Source organism: Anastrepha ludens, chromosome X, assembly GCF_028408465.1.
Source record: "Anastrepha ludens isolate Willacy chromosome X, idAnaLude1.1, whole genome shotgun sequence".
NCBI classification, from domain to species: domain Eukaryota; kingdom Metazoa; phylum Arthropoda; class Insecta; order Diptera; family Tephritidae; genus Anastrepha; species Anastrepha ludens.
The window spans coordinates 85,598,665-85,618,644 of record NC_071503.1 but is presented as its reverse complement, the minus strand read 5'-3'; the positions used below and the strand labels follow the sequence as shown (position 1 = coordinate 85,618,644).

Sequence of the window (19,980 nt, the reverse complement as noted above, 5' to 3'; positions counted from 1 at the left end):
GTTCAACAGCATGATTTTGCGTCAACTGTTGCGGAATCATAGTGTGCTAACTTACGGTGTCTGATCTGCTGGGGACCTTGCGTGCATTCCGCCTTCCTGGTGCGGCCTTGCTAGTAGATGACTTCTCGGGGTCCGCCGGTACGTGTTGTGGGTGCCGGCACCGCATGTAGAGTGTTCAATGTTCTCTCTACTGGCTTTTTCATGAGCATCCATTATGCAGTATTTTCCTTTGAACAAAGAAACAGTAACCATCAGTTTCTATGTACGAGGCCGCAAGTACCGGTATCTTATTGTCGTTGACCTCGATCATAACGTCAATAACTTCCTCCTAGATTAAAACCATTTCTTCTTTGGTGAATAGTGATATGCCATTTTTTTCATCTTGGCCCACACCAACAATGTCTCCTAGCGTTACTCTTCCTTTTATTATCTCTTCAATCGACATTCTTTCAGAAATATATCTCCGGCAGGAGAAGAAAATATGTTCTGTATTCTTACTACAACTGCCACCAAACGAGCAGTTCCCTGCGTCCAAATCTTTGAAGATACTATCTGTTGCACCCATGCACCGACAGGAATCATGTCAAGTAGTAATCCGTGCCTTCATGTCTTCGCTCAACCATGCCTGTACGTTTATGAGTCCACCTCTCTTTTGTCGCTAAGTCCTGTCTTTCCTCCTTGCGCTCTCCTGCGTAAGTCCTCCGTTTAGGCTTCTGGTTTTGTCGTGCACTCTACCCACTTTAGAGGCCACTTTATCTGGTATCATGATACCCGATATGACCGGAGGCCAGTATGCTGAGTTGGAAGCATTCTTTCCATCCAAAGTAACAACCGCACAGTATTTTTTTGCCGCCATGCATGCACTTGTCATCCTCAATGGCCTAGCTCGGTTATATATTTTGTTTTGGGAAGAGTGTCTGTACCACTTTTTCTAAATGAACAGGGCATGTTAGTGCCTGCCCTCTACCTCCTTTGACCTTGGCCATAACAAGTCCACATTCTGTCACAGTTCCTTAAAGCTAGTTGCCTTGCTGCTTTTAATGACTTTCTTTAATTCTTTGACTTTGACTTTGACTAATGACTTTCGCTTCTTTTTATACTTTTGCTTTATTTTTCTTGTCCGAAACCCACGTTCCGGCATTTAGGTTTTTACGCTGGTCGCTAACTAACACCATATCCATCTTATTCTCATATAACCTCATCTTAACTTACGCCGCTTGATACAGAGGACATTTTCTGCTTCCAATCTGGTGGCTTATATCCTCTCTTCCATTTCTTTAACATGCTCTACAGAATGACTTTTTTTCGCATATTTTCACTTGATGATCTGTATCTGGCTTATTTGGCACTTTCTTCTTGACTAGTTTGCGCTTGACACTCAGTCCTGTTTATCTTTTTGACAGTACTTTTCTCTTTTGCTTCTCTTACCCGAACTTGCTGTCACTTTATGCTCATGGCATGATTACAGTCTTTTCGACGTTCCTTCAGCCACTACACTTCCAAGAACGTTTCGCCTGGCTTTTAAATTCTTCCTGAGCTCTCATGTGGAACTTAGTGATCGATTCGAGCAATTCTTTTATGTGGTTGTTAATCGAGCTTTGCGCTAGACGGATAGTTTCTGTCAACTTTCCAATTTTCTCACCAAGCAGAGTCGAGGTATCACTACTCGATTGAGCTGCTTTCTCTTTGTTTTCTTGTCATGCAGGTGGCGGCGATTTTGCTCTCTCAGGCCTTTTTACACTGAGCGTCTTGGCAGGACTCCCCCGTGGTTATACGGCCTTTGGGGGTCTTGTTCTCGGTTAGGTCCACTAGTATATGACTTGATCCACTTGCACGTGGTGTCTTTCTGAGATCCTCTTTCAGGCTTTCGTTACCGCTGCCCATGTTAGCTCCATATGTAATACTGTTGTTTGTTGTCCTCATTTTGTTATCTATTCTTTGTTTTTTTTACAAACGCAGCGTGTGTAGAGGGGTGGGCCGAAATAAACAGTAACGGGTTCTCTAAGCCCTTTCCTTCACTTTACCGGCCCCAGAAAACACGGTTGGACCGGAGTTTGCCCAGGGCAACGCGTCCAATACCTCTGTGTCCAATACACACTCCCTGACTGATATACCCCGTGGTTAATACCTCGGCAGAGTAAGCTCACAGCACCTTCTTCACTTCAACAACAAAGATGGTCGAGAGACTCCCAATGCGCTACAGCATATACCGATCATTTAGCAGCCACAACCAACCTGTCGAGCAGCCGCTGACCAGGAAGCCGTTGATTATGGAAACCGCCACGTCTGGATTTTTGTTTTGCTCATCATGCCCATGCATGGTGAGACGGACACCTATTTCTCAGAAACGTTGTCTCTTCCCCACTGTCAGTGGATATTTCATCGGATAGGCTGGCTTTTTTGTCGCATCCTACGCTTCTAGCCGCTCATTGTCGGGGATTCCTTATTCGTTTAAACTTGTTTCGCAACTAACCTGCTATTATGGCAATCCGCAATCTGCCGATCCTTACGGTAGGGTAGAGCCCAGCTTAGTTGTCTGATCCCGAAGAGCGAATGCTTCTGTGAGCTTAGAGCCCAGAATAGTAGTCCGATCTCGGAGAGCGAACGCTTCCGTAGCTCAAAAGCTGTAGTGGTCGAATTGACACATAACGAGCCATGCATAGCTCGGCATATGCTGTTCCACCTTGGATGAGGATTCTATCTAGCATAGCCGTCTTTGCATCAGCCAACTAGTGTAACAAGTCACATTAGTTGACCAAAATACAGCCGTTACAGGGTGGAGGTGATAGATTAGGTTTCCACCAGCTATATAATTACGGAATGTACCAGTGTGAATGTTACTCCACTTGCATGTTAGTACCCATGAATTCACGAATAAGCACCTTCTTAGCCATGCGCGGCATATGTTGATCCACCTTTGATTAGGATTTGGTCTAGTTTAGACGACTTTACAACAGCCAACTAATGTAATAAGTCACATTAGTTGACACAGCCGTTTCCAGCCGGTACCGCGTAGAGGTGATACATCGGAAGCCTGGCTGGCCATATAATTACGGCACGCACCAATGTGCATGTTTGCCCCTTTGAATTACTGATGGCTTGGATGCCCATAGTCTAGGGCATACACCTCGTTCTAGTTTGTTCATTACTTTCGAATAATAGGATTGGTCCAAGTCTGAAAAATGGGCATTCGTTTCTGCAATCAGCTCATCGTTTGAATAAAATCGTTTTCCCACCAACAAATTCTTCAAATTGGGGAACAAATAGTAGGCCGAGAGATCCGAGGGAACCAAGTCTGGAGAATTGCCGGGATGTGAAACGAGTTAAATCCAATTTTTATTAATTTTGCGGTCACAACTGCTGAGGCGAGAGTTGGTGCGTTGTCGTGCTGGAAAAGGAAAATCACTCAACTTCCTCCACTGAAACGAATGCCAAACACAAAGAAATATACCGATCTGGCAGAAACTTGTTGTGTGTTCTTCGAAGAGATGCTACTAACTAAACACAACCTCGATACGCACCAGTAGTACCACCTCTCTGACTTTGCATGGACTTTTCAAACGACCTTCGTACGATGTACTATACATAGTTAACAGAATAAAAACTAAAATCAGACCATTCTTGGCAAACTTTGTTGATTAATAAAGGGTGATTTTTTAGCTATTATCTTTTTACACAGTTGACTTAAACAGCTGACGCACGTTTCGTGTTTTGTTTCACTGTCAAACATCTTCAGTTTGGTCTATAATTTAACCATGAATCGTCTTACAAACGAACAACGCTTGCAAATCGTTGAATTTTATTATAAAAATGCGTGTTCTGTTAAGAAAGTTTAAAATCCACTTTTTTATCGAAAAATTGTGTTCAGCGACGAAGCTCATTTTTGGATCAATGGGTACGTAAATAAACAGAATCGTCGATTTTGAAGTGAAGATCAGCCAGAAGAACTTGCAAGAGCTACCAATGTATACAGAAAAGGTCACAGTTTGGTGCGGTTTATGGGCTGGAGGTATCATTGGACCGTATTTCTTCAAAGATGCTGCGAATCGTAACGTAACTGTGAATGGTGAGCGCTACTGTGAAATGATATCCAACTTTTTGTTGCCCAAAATGCAAGAGCTTGACTTGAATGACATGTGGTTTCAGCAAGGCGGTGCCACTTGTCACACAGCACGCGTAACAATAGACTTGTTGGGAGGCGAGTTCGGTGAACATTTTATTTCACGTTCGGGACCTGTCAATTGGTCACCCAGATCGTGCGATATAACGTCTTTAGATTATTTTTTGTGGAGCTATGTTAAAGCGCATGTCTATTCAGACAAGCCTGCTTCATTTAACGCATTGGAAGACAATATTAAAGCATTTATATGTGAGATACCGGCCGAATCATTGGAGAGAGTATGCCAAAATTGGACTAAGCGGATGGACTATTTGAAGCGCAGTCGCGGTAAATATTTGCCAGAAGTAAACATTAAATTATATGGACTATACTATCGATTTAAATAAAAATTTCATGCATTTTTCTGAATTTTACATGTGTTTTTCTTGAAAAACTTTCCTATAGCTCTTAAAAAATCACCCTTCATGTATAATAGCGTTTTCAAATTTTATATTTTTTTTTTAATTAAGAAAACAGAAATAGCAAAAAAATGTTTCCCTCCTTAAATTTACGATAGAAATTATCCTCAGCGGACGAGAACTGTAAATGCCCACAGACGACAACTCCCGTTTCCTCTGCCTCACCAGTAGTTGTCGTTGTTGACGACAAGATTAGAAATCTGAAACAAACTTGCGTACAGTATGCGCGCTAGGTGTTTCATTTCGGCTATGGTTCCTTTTTAATAAGAGTAGAGTTTGGACAACATATCATTCCCTAACGGCAGTATGATACCACGACTGACACCATCAAAACAACTTACGTTTCAAAAACAAACTTTTATTTGATACTTTAAAAGCTTTGAAAGAAACTATTAATTTTCATTTGAGCGGCAATAGAGTGTAATGATAAGAGAGTTGAACTTTCGATTGATAAAATGAGATTCCCACCATTTAGATTTCATGCTAGAGAGTGACATGTTCTAAAAATATAAACATAAAGTATCCTTAGATATAAAATTTAGGAACTTAGTCTAGTCACAAAAGATTTCCAACTATATTTTTCTTTAAGCTCTTAGTTGGCTTAGTGATTTGCTCGTCTCTCTGTTGATTGTCCTTCTCCATGTTATTTTCGATCGGCCCCTATTTCTTCTTCCTTACGGGCTCCATTCCAAAGTGGCATGTGCTATTTGGCTCAAAGGTTTACGTAAGGTGTGGACGATCCGGTCATACTTTCTTTTCATAATTTGTTTGTCAGTTGGTTTTTCCTGTGTTAAAACCCATAGGTGCTCGTCGCTAATTGTTCTCGGCCGCAATATTTTTAAAATTTGTCTGAACCATTTATTAATAAAGATTTGCAACTCAGAGGTGATAAAAATCGTCACAAACCAAGTTTCTGAACCATAAAGCAGCACTGTTTTGACGCAAGCATTAACAATTTTTATTTTAGTATGTATTTAGGAGCAAGCCTCTGGATCTCTAGACTTTATTTAAATTGGCAAAAGCACATCTGCCTTTTTTTAACCGGTTGGCGATGCCAATAGTGGTACTCCCCTCAGTAGTAGCAAAACTCCCAAGGTACTCAAATTGAGCAACGTCTTCCACTAGATTGCCGCTAATATTAAACTGAGCAATCCAGATCTGTAATACATAGAAGCGGGGACAAGGCACAACGTAGACGAGAATGGTTCGGTGAGAAAACCAGCATGCAAAACATGACATGAAGCTCCTTAATAACTGTTATTAGTTATGTTCACTATTTCCGGCGGAGTCCGCCTTGATTCAAGAGAAAAAGTTGCGTCAAAGGCTTTCTTAAAATCTATGAAAGTTAGGCACAGGCTCGCATTTAGTTCGAGCAATTTCTTATGATGCTTTAACATATGAAAAGCACTTGATTGCCTTGGACAAAAACCGGCTTGATTTCGCCGAATAAGGGCATTTAGTGGCTCTGCAATTCGATTTTAATCTTCTGCTTCCTTTCAATCTATCGCCATAATTTTTGTATTCCACACTTGCACAAACAAGCTATGCAATTTCTCTGCTATGCTGTCCGTTATTGACTTAAAACACTCTTCTGGTATACTGTCGCTTCCAGAAGCTTTCCAAAGCTTGAGCGATAAAATTGCTTAGCGGATGTTTACCGGGCGGTCTGCAGTCTATGGCTCTATTGGAGTCACGCCTTCTTAGTGATGCCTTTCTAATTTCATTCGCTACAGAAAAATGGAAAATCTGATCTGATAAGATAGATAGATGAATATACTCTTTTCTATATTATGAAACTATACACATATATATGTATATACATATATAATTGGCGCTTACACCCTTTTTGGGTGTTTGGCCGAGTTCCTATTTGTGGCGTGTGGCATGTTGTGTCACAAATGGAGTGACCTACAGTTTTAAGCTGACTCTGAACGGCAAATATTTTTATAAGGAGCGTTTTCATGGCAGAAATACACTCAGAGGTGTTTCACGGAGATTCGAACCGACGTTCTCCGAATTTCGAATGGTAGTCACGCATCAACCCATTCGGCTACGGCGGTCGCTGAAAATATACATAAACATCTTAAAAACTATTTATTAAAGATTATACGACAATGACCCAAATGGGTGTGTGTCGGAAAAACATAATTAGGGCTGGATGATGGTCACGCTGAAACCTAGAAACAATATTGCTAGCGTCTTTAGAGGTTTTAGCATAGATCTTGTCATTTTATTTATTAATATTTTCATGGCTGTTGACCGCGTGCCACCGAAGAAGCTACTTGGATCAGTCGAGTTTAATTTTCCTCAAGCACGTTGTCAAAAGATGACCATTTGAGCGACGGAAGGCTGGAGATGATCTCTAATTAGTCTTGTCATGGATCTGGTCGATACATTCATTTCCCTGAACACGATTTTCTCCTTTCTAAGGGAATTTTTCGAAAGGGTTTTATGGCTACACTGGTTCGAATCACGCGAGGACGACCACTTCTTTTTTTGTCTGTATTGGAAATATTAAGTTTATTCAGCAATTCGTAAATCTCATTTGTTTTTTCACCATACTTACAATATATAATGCAATCACTGCAATGCGATTTTCCTTAGCTCCCCACTCCATTGTTAAAAAGCGAATTTTGCCACGAAACAGAGTATATTTATTAGTTGACAATATGTACATGCATACGAACAAATGCAAAGAATCATTGTAAAATTTCCCACAGAACTTATGGCAAGACTAAGTAGACTACTGCATCCGTCTGAACCAATTCCATTCAATATATTATTAACTTTATCTTGGTCTAAGTAGAATTGCCCAAGGTCCCGATGTCTGATTTGTTACAAAATAGGCCACTTTCCTAAGAACTGTGTATGTTTTCTAATTCGTTTAAGAGAACAGTTTAAATTTTTGTGGCCGCCGAGGTAAATAATATCGCATCTGGCCTTCGAAATTCAAGAGACTTTATAATTTTGAATCGTATCGTTATAATAGCTTTTACCATGTTTGTTCGTCGAGCTCACAATTGAAAGAATTATTGTACATCTACCTGTACTTGTATGTTAGTATTCCACTTCCACATGTCGAAAGTCCTGAACTGCTTTTGCCCAATATGTTCGTCTTTGTAGGATAATTTTTGAGAATTTATGTGGCAATCTATTAGCATCATAGTTAAATAAGGCCTTATGGATATGTCTTAGATAAAGTTGTAATGTATTCCAATAACAATTTGAAAACACAGTTTCGAAAAGGACACAATAAGACAGTTTATTTGTAGGCAAGTTCAAAATTCTTTTTTAAAAAATACAATTCAGTTTTATCTACTTCATCTAACAGATCAGAACCCAAAATTTTAGTGGCCTAACTTTGTATTGCTCTTGTTACTGCAAAAAATATATTAAATTTTGTAGATAATTTTATTTTGTTTTTGGCCAGAAAAGTTCGCCATGTAGCTTTATATTATTTGTTGCTACGCTGCTTCTACAATATTTAAAACATGTTTTTTAAACCTTAACTTTGGAGTCAATTAATTATATTCTGTCGATATTGGTATTTGTACTACTTTGAACGTCCAGTTTTTTCTACTTGCCAACCTTTCTCTTTGACAGAAAACCATTATTCCATATGCAACAATAATTTTCAAGATTATACATCATTTTTTGCAGTTCATCTACAACTTCAGATAACATAACTAAATCATGATACCACCTTCTGCTGTTAAGTAAGTCATTCAGATAAATCAATATATGGTACTCAATTTTTCCAACATTTTCTCGCCTGTCCAGATCACAGATTCTGTATTCTTATACAAAATTCCGATGAAAAGATTTCTTCGGACTATGTCAAAAGCTGCTTTGAAGTCTACAAAAAATGCATAAACTTTTGTTTGTTCTTCAAATTTAATATGAATGATTGATGTCAAGTTGTAAATGTTGTCCGCCGTGAATTAATTTTTCAGAAAACCTGCTGGGTATTCTGTGATTACCTTCTACTCTTTAAGCAATTTGTGCGTCGCTCGTTTAGTTGCCCATCATGATGCTAATGCACTTCATGAAAAATATACTTCTGTAGTTCGAAACTTTGTCATTGTGAATATGACACTAGTTTTAAAAGCAGCATCTGCGTGCCCATCATTATATTATATAATCTAGTGTAGACTTTAGCCAGCTCATCGAGGAATTCTATATCTACATCAATAAAGAATTTGTATGTGATCCTATCGAAGCCTGGAGCTTTTTCCCGATTTTGTTTTCTGAAGCATTTGGAAAATTTCTGTGGAAAGTTTTAATTTACAGTTACTTTGAGGTGTATTTTTCGTTTGTTTGTAACTGTTGCTTCTCACATTTAAATTCTAATTTGATATCTGTTAATTTCTTAGTTTTTTGTTTTACTTTTTTCTAAAGGAAAATTTCAATTCAAAGTAACTTTTGCAAAGTCACTACCAAAATTTGATGCTAGTATTTTTTCAGCAGGTTGATTTTTACACATAAAAGATATGTCGGTAAGAAAGGTTATCAATATAAATATTATCACCCCTGGGTTTTATGGGACATATTTAAAGATGGCAAATCCTTCTTTAATTGCAACAGTGCATCCCGGACAACAACATGTTGCAAATTTGACTGCTGTTTACACATTTTTTAAATAATTTCAGTGGGTGTTGCGTCTTTCACTAAAGCTATTACAACTATTTTATGTCTTGTGTGGAAAAAGTTTCTTTGAGTTCATCTACATGAATTTCTTTTTCAAACTAGGGGCTCAAGTTTATCAGCAACTTTAGTCTCAATACTATGTATGCCATAATTATATCCTGCAAAGATATCTGCGGAACATATTGCACAATGCCAAATGATAGCTCAGAGTTCCTTTGTTAATTACTCTGTGATGTAACCCTGTTTGCTTCAGGAGTGCGATTCAAAAGTATGGTGGCAACACTGCGCGCGTAATCGATATTATCGACCTACTGTTATCTTTATCAATAACTGAGAGCGCCGCTCACGATATTTGAATTCAACGCACCTCGTTTAATATCGTCGCTTTTTCTCGTCATCCAGCTCTCAACCACACTCGCGATCTAGTTCACCCCCACGCACATACTTAGATGTAAATATTTCGCGAGACAGCACTTTCCATCTTGTACATTTCCACGGACGCTGAGTTTTCTAATACATACAATACATTGATGTTGTTAAATCTTCTTCTTCTTCTTAATTGGCGCGATAACCGCTTACGCGATTTTGACCGAGTATAACAAAGCGCGCCAGTCGTTTCTTTCTCGTGCTAACCGGCGCCAGTTGGGCACACCAAGTGAAGCCAAGTCCTTCTCCACCTGATCTTTCCAACGCAGAGGAGGCCTTCTCTTCCTCTGCTACCACCAGCTGGTACCGCATCGAATACTTTCAAAGCCGGAACGTTTGTATCCATTCGGACGACATGACCCAGCCAACGTAGCCGCTGGATCTTTATTCGCTGCGCTATGTCTATGTCGTCGTAAAGCTTATAGAGCTCATTGTTCCATCGTCTGCGATATTCGCCGTTGCCAACGTGCAAAGGTCAAAAAATCTTACGCAGAATCTTTCTCTCGAACACTCCAAGCGTCGCTTCATCGGATGTTGTCATCGTCCAAGCTTCTGCGCCATACGTTAGGACGGGCATGATGAGAGTCTTGTAGAGTGTTAGTTTTGTTCGTCGAGAGAGGACTTTACTGCTCAGTTGCCTACTTAGTCCAAAGTAGCACTTGTTGGCAAGAGAGATTCTACGTTGGATTTCCAGGCTGACATTGTTATCGGTGTTAATGCTGGTTCCTAAATAAACGAAGTCTTTTACAATCTCGAAATTATAACTGTCAACAGTGACGTGGGTGCCGATACGCGAGTGCGCCGACTGTTTGTTTGAAGACAGGAGGTACTTCGTTTTGTCCTCGTTCACCACCAGACCCATTCGCTTTGCCTCTTTATCCAGTTTGGAGAAGGCAGAACTAACAGCGCGGTTGTTAAGGCCTATGATGTCAATATCATCGGCATACGCCATCAATTGTACGCTCTTATAAAATATTGTGCCTGAGCGAATAACTTCTGCGGCTCGTAGGATCCTTTCCAACATCAGGTTAAAGAAGTCACACCACAACGAATCCCCTTGTCTGAAACCTCGTTTGGTATGAAACGGCTCGGAGAGGTCCTTCCCAATTCTGACGGCGCTGCTGGTGTTGACCAACGTCATCTTACATAGCCGTATTAGTTTTGCGGGGATACCAAATTCAGACATCGCGGCGTACATGTAACTCCTTTCCGTACTGTCGAATGCAGCTTTGAAGTCGACGAAAAGATGGTGTGTGTCGATTCTCCTTTCATGGGTCTTTTCCAAGATTTGGCGTATTGTGTATATTTGGTCGATGGTAGACTTTCCAGGTCTGAAGCCACACTGATAAGGTCCAATCAGTTGGTTGACGGCGGGCTTCAGCCTTTCACACAATACGCTCGCTAGAACCTTATAGGCGATATTTAGAAGACTAATCCCGCGGTAATTGGCACAAGTTGCAGGATCGCCCTTCTTATGGATTGGGCAGAGCACACTTAAATTCCAATCGGCAGGAATGCTTTCATCCGACCATTTTTGCATAGGAGCTGATGCATGCACCTAACCAGCTCCTCGCCGCCATGTTTGAATAGCTCAGCCGGCGGCTTTGTTGTTCTTTAGCCGCGTTATCGCTATTCTCACCTCGTCATGATCGGGTAGCGGAACGACAATTCCGTCGTCAACGATTGGGGTATCGGGATCTTCACATTCTCGGTGACATGCGCAGCTGTCACTGTTTAATAGGTTCGAGAAGTGTTCCCTCCATAATTTAAGATTGTTCTGTACGTCAGTCACCAGATCGCCGTCTTTGTTCTTACAGGAAAACGCTCCGGTCTTAAAACCTTCTGTAAGCCGCGGAACTTTCTGGTAGAATTTTCGGGCGTTGTTCCTACTGGCCAGCATCTCAAGCTCCTCGAACTCACGTATTTCGGCTTCTCGTTTCTTCTGTCGGATAATACGTCTCTCTTCCTTTTTCAGCTCTCTGTAGCGATCCCACATGGCTCGCGTTGCGCCCGATCGCAGCGTGGCTTTATAGGCGGCATCCTTTCTTTCTGAGGCAGCATGACATTCCTCGTCGTACTAATTGTTTTTTCGGGCTCGCCGGAATCCGATTTCTTCTTCAGCGGCGGTACGTAGAGAACGAGAAATGTTGCTCCATTGTTCGTGCATGCCAGTTTGTGGGGCAGTACTCTCTGAGAGCAGGAGTGAGAGTCGAGTGGCGAATCTTCTGGCGGTCTGTTGTGATTGCAGCTTTTCGATGTCGAACATTCTTTGCGTAGGTAGATGCACGTTTTTTGCTGCACAGAGGCGTGTGCGCAGTTTGGCTGCAACAAGGTAGTGATCCGAGTCGATGTTGGCTCCTCGGTTCGTACGCACATCTAATACACGAGAAGCGTCTCTTTCATCTATCACAACATGATCGATCTGGTTTCGTGTTTTTCGATCAGGAGACAGCCAGGTGGCTTGGTGAATCTTATTATGCTGGAATCTGGTGCTGCAGACTACCATGTTTCGGCCCCCGGCGAAGTCGATCAACCTCTGTCCGTTACCGAATGTTTCGTTGTGCAGGCTGTATTTTCCGACTGTGGGACCGAAAATTCCCTCCTTTCCCACCCTGACGTTGAAGTCGCCAAGCACGATTTTTATGTCGTGGCGGGGGCAGCGCTCATAGGAACGTTCCAAGCGCTCATAGAAGGAATCTTTGGTCGCATCGTCCTTCTCTTCCGTCGGGGCGTGGGCGCAAATTAGCGATATGTTGAAAAAACGGGCTTTGATGCGGATTGTTGCGAGACGCTCGTCCACCGGAGTGAACGACAGTACTTGGCGACGAAGTCTCTCTCCCACAACAAATCCAACCCCGAATATGCGCACCTTTACATGACAGCTGTAGTAAACGTCGCAAGGTCCTATGGTTGTCTTGCCTTGTCCCGTCCATCGCATCTCTTGAATGGCAGTGATGTCAGCCATTTCAGCCTTTACTCTCTCGAGGACATCAACCAGCCGGGCAGTGGCACCTTCCCCATTGAGGGATCAGACATTCCAGGTGCATGCCTTCAAATCGTGATACTTATTTCGTTTGCAGTGGTCGTCATCAGTATAGGGAGGTCTCATCCGAGGCTTTTTGAAACTTTTCATTGGGGGGGTTTTTAAGTGGCGGGTCCCAAACCCAACGCACAATCAGCTATCCTGGAATATTTCGCCTTCTCACGTTAGCTCACTCCCGAACGGGTGTTCGAGAGCTACCCAGAGGATACGTGGGCTAATCCCGGCCGTTGTGAGCTGCTTGAACCATATGCAGAAAAATCGTCCTGGCCATTCCCAAGTGAATGACGATCAGCAACTTTCCCCACTTGCGTGGACTTCTACACATGGAACCATCCTCCTGTTGTTAAATCTAATGTGGCTTAATTTTATACGAGTACATCCTGCATCTCCATTTTTTCTGTATATTTGCGTTTGCCTCGCGTTTTGCATACAAATTTGCTGCATTCAACTGTGTCTTAATTATTTGCATTTATTTATGCGAAATCTAAGTTATTATCCTCAGATCTTTCCGTTCACGTCTTTTATTATTTACGTCCATTATACATATCCAGTCACTATTGGTTAACACAAAAAATTCTCTTCCTCATGTATATGTAATACTCGTACAGCATCTATGATATTAAAAGACAAGTGTCTTATATTTCGGTCAAAATTGGAAAAATATAAAACATATTTTCTTCCAAATAAATCTAAGTGAGACCATTGAAAATCTAATCCAATCTAATTAATACACCAAACTCTCTTGTTTTCATAGTTCTTTTTTACACGATTTCGAAATAAATTTTTTAGACGAAATTTCCGGTCTTGCATGAATCTCAAAACAAAAAACGTTTTGCTAAACAAAACATAAATCTTAACAGAATGTCTTATTAAGTAAAAAATTTCGTGTAAGAGCAATAAGTACATATTAGAACTAACCAAGTCCAACTGTACATTAAAATTTCAATGTAATCTTTAGGTCGCGTCTAGCTGGATAGCAAGTATTGTATACGGTGGCGCAAAATCTGTTTTTGATTCATATTTTTACTGAATAAAAAATAATTTTGAGTGGAGAAATCTTTATTTGATCTTTATATGCTTCAGTGCTTGTCTGTTTCTATACTGCAGCTGTCTAGTTCAAAAGAGCAAATATGACTGACGAACGACGTCATTTGCAAAAATTATAAATCATACATATCTGGCATAGACATATTACGCGCACGCTTGTTATCAAGTAGCGATGAATTTATATGTGTTTTGTACTTATGGATTGAATTTTCACTGTACACTAATTTTATTCTTTATTGTAATAGAAATTAATTGTTTTATTTTAAAAATGCTTATGTATGTAATAATGTAAGATTTCTTTATGACTTCTTTTGCACGTTTTTTTGTGAGAATATTTAGAGCTTTTCATTTACACGATTTTGGTAAATTGTGGAACATTGTACTTTTTTAACACACTTTTATTAGGTCGGGTTGTATGTATGTATGTATGTATGTATGTAACGGAATCTTTGAGCTTAATTTTCACTGGCTTCTAAACATCTGATCGACTTGAAATTTTGCACACCTATCAAGGACCGATGACAATGCAATAATTTGATAAAAGTTTTCCATTATCCTTATTGGGATTGCCAGGATTAATATTTTCTGTTTTTACCTGTGGGCAAAAAGTAAGGTGAATTTGAATCTTTGAATCTTTTTAACACACTTTTATTAGGTCGGGTTGTATGTATGTATGTATGTATGTATGTATGCATGTATGTACGTATGTATGCATGTATGTATGTATGTATGCATGTAACGGAATCTTTGAGCTTAATTTTCACTGGCTTCTAAAAATCTGATCGACTTGAAATTTTGCACACCTATCAAGTACCGATGACAATGCAATAATTTGATAAAAGTTTTCCATTATCCTTATTAGGATTGCCAGGATTAATATTTTCTTTTTTTACCTGTGGGCAAAAAGTAAGGTGAATTTAGTTGTAAAATGAAAAAATCTTTTTTTATTCTTGTAAATCAGTTTCTCAGGCTCCCTCCACGAAATAAGTTCTTCATCCCGATTACTTCTTTATCACGGCCGATAACTGCATAGCTTTAGACTCACAGTCGATAAGAAAGGAATTAAATATAACACGAATATATCGAATCATTTATTCACTGACTGCAATGATAACAATAATTTCCATTCATAATAAACAAAAAATAGTTTAAAGAAACTAAAAAACACGCTTTTTTGCTAATCGAACTAAAAAGTAGAAAATAAAAAATAGTTTAAAAAAACTAAAAAACACGCTTTTATTGCTAATCGAACTAAAAAGTAGAAAATAAATTTTAATGACAAAGAGACCTATAATAAAGTAATAGCAAATCGAACGATCAGTCATAGTCAACTACCTCAGAACAGAATTATAACAAAAATTAAGATACAAATAGAGTAATTCAAATTAGAGTTAAAAGCGTGGGATGCATTTTGCTTCACTTTCATAACCCTCTGTACATAGGTAGTTGCCAATAGAATGATTGTAAAATTTACTATATCAAGCATCCCACGCTTTTAACTCTAATTTGAATTACTCTATTTGTATCTTAATTTTTGTTATAATTCTGTTCTGAGGTAGTTGACTATGACTGATCGTTCGATTTGCTATTACTTCATTATAGGTCTCTTTGTCATTAAAATTTATTTTCTACTTTTTAGTTCGATTAGCAATAAAAGCGTGTTTTTTAGTTTTTTTAAACTATTTTTATTTGCACTATGTTATTTTGAACACATTTCTAAGGAGCCTACTGTGTAAAATCAGAGTTGGGTGTACTTAATTTTCTTCGCGATTTCTCATACGCAAAGGTTTACATTTGTAACAAATTACTTTACTTTACTTCTTAAAGTGTAAAAAATATTATGAAAATCAGAATATAAAGTGAAATATAGGACCCCTATTCTGTGTCTATTAAAATCTTTAATCAAAGCCGATTGGCTTGACAGTCAAGTTTTCAGAACTTTAATTTATTAAGTTGCCAAGCCCTCGTATTTATTGAAAGATCTGGTGTTTAATTACCAGGAATATTTCCTAACGGCTTTAAGAAAGCGTACTTGACCTTTTCTCATATCTCCTGCGCGGTCATAGATCACCGTTATTATTGAGTATCTTCATAATTACTCTCAAAAGTAACCGGGATAATTTGTCATGGTTATTACAAATCGCTAGTACTGACAATTTATTAAGTAACCGGATGCAATCAATCAGTCAAAAATAAAATTATTTACCATTAGCTAAACATTATACACTATTTTCTCTCTAAAATAATTTTGTGTTAGAAAAAATATTGACAGTTTCAAAAAACAGCGATCACTCGATGAATCACTCAAATAAACCTTTTCGTCACACTTTGTCATAATTCTGTTATGTTCCAAAGAGTTCAGGATAGATGTTGTGTGGAATTGGAATGCGAGCCATAAATATGGGTTGATCCAACATACAGACGCCAGTTCCGGTAGTGAAAGTCTTGCTAAAACGTGTTCAGCCCTTTCACTAACAGAGAGACTGCAAACAATTTTCTGAGGTTTGTTTAAGTTTTGGCTACATATGTATAACCATATAAGCTTAAAAACTACTTTTATTTCAAAATCATAGACTGACAGATGTTTTATTTATATATATACATACATAGATTAAGTGTGAAAAATTTAGTCAAAATCTAAATAAAACTGTTAACCCAAATGGCCTTTCCTACAGTCCTTTTACTTCAGTCATGTCCACATGCCCATATACATACTTATGTATATTGTATATGGATGTGTATATACGTAAATATAAGTATATTAGTTTGGATTTCTTTTTAATTCAATTTAACTACTGAATTTTCTCGTATAAATACATGTTTGAAAATTGAAGCCAACCAATATATATGTGTATATAAATTTAGGCGATGAAGCACCGGTGCCTGACGACGGCATTAAACCTACCTTTACCGAACGTCCAGTTATACGCCAAAGTGAAGACGGAGGCAATGTAACGTTTGAATGCAGATGTGTCGGAGATCCGAAGCCAACCGTAACTTGGTACGAGTTTATTTTATGATAAAATTTAAAGTTTTGAATAAACAAGTAAGAATATCAATATTATTAAGTGGAGATAAGATAACGTAGTTCCGCCAGAAAATCGTTTTATGGACAGCTTAATCTAATTTGATCCTAAAAATTTATTGAAATTAGGGATAACAACAATTTAAAAATAAGTATTCTAACGTAATCGTTGTTTCAGCATAAAGCTGCTCCTAGAGTTCTATGAATTGTTTACTTGTTAAGCTAGCACTCAAAAATGTTGCTTTTTCTATGAAAACAAAGAAGACAACCTGCAGTAAGTAGATAGTTATCCATTTTAGTGCTCCCAGAAGTACTATTTAAATGTATTTCATGACCGCTGAAAATAAACTACTTGCTGAAACTTTGCAGTTCTCCAATTAAATAACGTGGTTAAATTACAAATTCTCAGAACATAAATGCAGTGCTATGAAAATTCTTACTTGTTTAATAGAAAAATGCAAATGCGTATAAAATATTTTATACTTTTGGATACAAAAAAAAAAAAACTCCCGCGAAACACGTTTGCATTCTTAAAAAGGTTTCATGGCCATGATGAACTCAAGGAAGGTGACAGATATGCTATGTCTTTAACTTTGGATCAAAAACTGTACTACATGGCGCGATTAGAAATCAGCGATGTTATGTCAAATGATCAAGGAGAGTATCGCGCGAGTGCCAGAAATCAACACGGCGAAGGTGTAGCTACCATCAATCTAAGCTTCGAAAGCGGTTCAAAAAAGTAAGACATAGCGTTTTGATCATACATACATGTAAAAAAGTATTACATATTTTAATAGAGCTTGTGGTGGATAAAGACATATTTTTGCCAAGATATATATCTACATACATATATATACTTTTGCGCACGTTTGTGTACATAGTAGAGAATTGTATTGTCTGAAAACGTTTATAAAATTAAAATACAAATAAAATGCGATAAATGCACACGCACTTATATGTATGTAAAAGTTTGCCAATATGGTATACTAATTTGCACATACGTTATATGGTAAATGATTCTATGCCATTTATGTGCATACGTACATATATCTAGACTCAATTATAAAATAAAGGGTTTTCCAATAACAGGTGTTATTTATCGCTATGGAGAGATGATTAACGATTTTTTATGGCCGGAATTGGATGGTATTGATCTGGACAACGTTTATTTTCAGCAAGACGGTGCTACGTGCCACACAAGCACCGAAACCATTGATCTTTTACGAGGTGATCGCAATTGGCCACCGAGATCTTGTGATTTAGCACCCTGTGACTTTTTTCTTTGGGGCCACCTCAAATAGAAGGTCTACGCCAACAGCCCAGGGTCGATTCAAGATCTCAAAGATGGAATTCGTGAGGCTATCGAGGACATAGGGCAGTCACTTTGCAATTCAGTTATGGAAAATTTCATGAAAAGAATATTTTCCTGTAAGCGTGGTCGTGGTGGTCATTTGTCTGATTTTATTTTCCTCTATTAACGGCATACCTTCCTCTTTATAATGAAATAAACCTCTGCTCATTTATATTAAAAAGTTGCATTTTTCTTTGAATATCAAAATAACACCTCTTATTAGATAAACCTTTATTTATGGGCCTGCTTAAGGTAGAGGAGAAGGAATTTATGCCTTCTAATCAACCTAAAAATGTTATGCTTGAAAGCAAGACATGCTCAGAGAAGCCTAAAAATTCCGAATTTAATAACGTATTTTTCTTATATTTAACTAAAAATAAATTAAACGATTTCCTAACAAAAATTATTTTTATAACATTTGAATTAAAAAAAATCAAACGATTTTTTCACAATAAAGCTTTTTGGTTCACTCCGAAATGTACAAAGTTATGTATATAATACTGGATTTAAATGGCATGAATCAGTTCATATTCTCTATGAATTAATCTTTAAAAGAAGTAACAGCTTCATACACAAAAGGTTGATTGCTATTTATTTATTACCTACATATAACTATCAGAGATCGTAAATAGGTGTTATAGCGTCAAATTTTTTTCTAAACATCGACATGTTATAAACCTGTTTTTAATTTTTTGTTTTACGTTCAATAAACAGCACTTCTTTCGCTTTTATTTGCTCGCGATGTAAATGTTACAGAATGAGTTTTATTTTTCTATTGATAATTGTACTGGATGAGAAAAAAACAAATGTTGAAACTTAAGTGTAAGAATCGGTTATAGATTGTTCGCATAACATTTTATTGGTACAGCACAAACAAAATTCTAAGGGCGTCAAATTGCAGCTCCGTGGTGGCCAATTGACATCGCCGAAACGACTGATACCACGATTACCGAACTTGGGCGATAATGATCGACTGTGGCATGGCGCGCCTTCCTGCTAAATCCATTCCTTCAGTTGCCTATGTAACGCTCACTGTCGACAGAAATGGCGTTTCCAGAGATAAATTTGCCAATGATGCCACCGCTCCATGTAAATTGACTGAGTACTTTTTTTACATATAGTTTCTAGCTCTGATAGAATCGCAGTAATAGAATTTCAAAATGAGTTTCAAAGCCACAACTCACGAAATTTTTAAAACTATATTTTTTCAAAATATATTCGAATATATGTCTCATTTTTCGACATAGGACTCGTAAAAAATATTCAGAAAAATCAAAAATTTGTCGCTAAATCAAATCTTTTCGGTTTGCATATAAGCCATGTGTTCACTTATTCTGAACCTGTATTAAATATTTTATCGATTCATAGGTTTTTGAAGATTCCATACCACATAAATCCAGCAATGCAATCCTTATATTTAAAAATCCTAATTTTCATTAAATGTCTTCATCCACTATTTTACAATAAGTGAGTTTTAATAAAATTAAGAAAACGATTAAAAATTATCAATACAGAATTCCGGATGGTAAATCGCCGCGTTTCCCCAAAAAGCCAACCATACGACAAGAAGAAGATATATTAATAATGGAATGTATATTAGAAGCACATCCGGTCCCAGACATAACATGGCACTGTGCCGACAAAAAAATAGAAGATTCAAAGCGTACAAAGATGTCAAGAAAGGCAATTTCTAAGGACGTATATATTTTGACATTGGAGATACAAAATCCAACCAAGGACGATGGTGGCAATTATCGCTGCAATGCCGTTAATATGTATGGCGAAAGCAATGCTAATATAGCGCTGAATTTCCAAGGTATATTTTGCAATATACAAAACGCACATAGAGACAAGTCTGCCTCT

At 38.2% G+C, this 19,980-nt stretch overlaps 1 protein-coding gene across 28 annotated transcripts in view; it reads left to right on the top strand.

The window, feature by feature from the left end:
• The window catches only part of LOC128870443 (twitchin), a 243,403-nt gene that overhangs the window by 28,218 nt on the left and 195,205 nt on the right, over window positions 1-19,980 (top strand). For 25 of the 28 annotated variants that reach the window (XM_054113102.1, XM_054113093.1, XM_054113101.1 and 22 more), the window contains exons 6-8: window positions 16,607-16,742; window positions 17,305-17,505; window positions 19,632-19,933. The exons of the other annotated variants lie outside the window; for them this stretch is intronic. In XM_054113102.1, the coding sequence (XP_053969077.1) occupies window positions 16,607-16,742; window positions 17,305-17,505; window positions 19,632-19,933 (639 nt within the window). The remainder of the gene's footprint in view (window positions 1-16,606; window positions 16,743-17,304; window positions 17,506-19,631; window positions 19,934-19,980) is intronic. 28 annotated transcript variants of the gene reach the window in all.